The following is a 1,418-nucleotide window of genomic DNA, read 5'->3' as shown; positions in this document are numbered from 1 at the left end:
GGCCAAGTCGAGTCAACTCAATTTCAAACAGAAAAAACCATTGGTTTTAAAAGGGCATTTTAATAAAACACAATTCCGATGATTCACCGTACCTCCCATCTGCCAGTAAAAGTACCGTTAAGATAATGACACGTCATCACATGTAACATGATATGGCCCACCACCACGACAGTTGGGCCCCACCACGTGTCCATCTTCAAACTTTTATTTTGATCTATCAAAAAAGAAAAAAACGGAAAAAGAATTCGAGCCCTTATATAAAGGCCAAGGCTGACGGTCCCTGGAAGGGTCCGAAAGCGTATTCTCTCGATCCCTCATGGCTATGGAAGCCAACCGTCGGCGGGGGGAATATTCCGGCGAGGAAGACGACGAGGCATTGTCTCTTTCAGGCATGATCCTCCACGACGATGACGCTGCCGGAGAAGGAGGGCCGGGGAGCCCCGAGTCGTGGACGAGCCCGGACTTCGAGTTCAGTCGGAATAGCTCCGGCGCCCCCGACGCCGACCCCGCCGGAGAGTGGTTCCCGGCAGATCTATTCTTCTCCAACGGCCAGCTTCTCCCGCACGTTTTTCCCCTCACGCCGGAATATTCCCTCTCCGGTCGCAAGGACTCGACCTCCAGCAGCAGTCGGAGCTCGCGCCAGAGCAGCTGGACCACCTCGTCGTCGGCGTCGCTGGAATCTTCCGTCCGGTCGACGAAGAAGAAGGTTGCCAAATCCGCATCCAGAGTGAAGAATCCGTCGAAGGCGAGGAGAGACCGGCCGGCGTGTTTCGTCGTGCCGAGGTGGCAATTCTTGTTTCCGGCACCTGCGAGAACGCTTTCCGGCAGAAGCAGCGGCAGGAGAGGCGACGCCGTTAGGCAGAGGCCGCCGGAGCCAGAGAAGAGATCGCGTGCGCATCAACGCGGCATTATGTCGTGGTTGGTGAGGAAGATCTTCCGTACGTTCGTGTCCGCGTGCCGGGACTGCCACTCGCTGCAGCCGGTTATCGGCGATGAGCGCGCCGTCGCCGGCAAATGAGCTGACGGTTAATTTGCGGGGTGAGCGACCATCGGAGAGATGCGAGCTGTTTGTAGTACTGTGAGTGGTGTTTGGCCTTAATTGACAGGAGGTCTTTGTATATTCTTTCCGTTCTTTTTGAGCTTTTGGCCTTGATTTTTGGTGCATGGATTATTGGCGATGATGATGATGATGATATCATGAATTATGTACTCTTCCAATGCGAACAACTCCAAAATTATAGTGGATTGGATGGTTCATTTTGCTTTTATGTTTTAAGGGAAATTTTCAAATATGCACCAAACCCTTGGACCTAATTCACGTGTACACCAAACTTTTATAGTTTTTCATCTCTCCACCAAATGTTTGTCACCGTTAACTAAGCAATTGCACCCACTCATTTAACTGCTGTTAATTTTCG

The 1,418-nt window shown here is 51.7% G+C and overlaps 1 protein-coding gene across 1 annotated transcript; it reads left to right on the top strand.

Annotated features, from left to right (window-relative positions):
• The first annotated feature begins 316 nt into the window (after window positions 1-316).
• On the top strand, window positions 317-1,018 carry LOC149822813 (uncharacterized). The gene has a single exon (XM_089980388.1). It carries the CDS (start codon window positions 317-319, stop codon window positions 1,016-1,018), a length of 702 nt encoding a protein of 233 aa, XP_089836514.1.
• Window positions 1,019-1,418: the final 400 nt, after the last annotated feature.

This window comes from Nuphar pumila, chromosome 11 (assembly GCF_984573655.1).
Source record: "Nuphar pumila chromosome 11, dmNupPumi1.hap1.1, whole genome shotgun sequence".
Classification (NCBI taxonomy): domain Eukaryota; kingdom Viridiplantae; phylum Streptophyta; class Magnoliopsida; order Nymphaeales; family Nymphaeaceae; genus Nuphar; species Nuphar pumila.
The sequence above is the reverse complement of the archived record's forward strand: the minus strand, read 5'-3'. Positions and strand labels throughout refer to the sequence as shown.

What these genes read in the sequence shown, in the direction of transcription:
- LOC149822813 (XM_089980388.1), top strand. Translation starts at nt 317, where the DNA reads ATGGCTATGGAAGCCAACCGTCGGCGGGGGGAATATTCCGGCGAGGAA.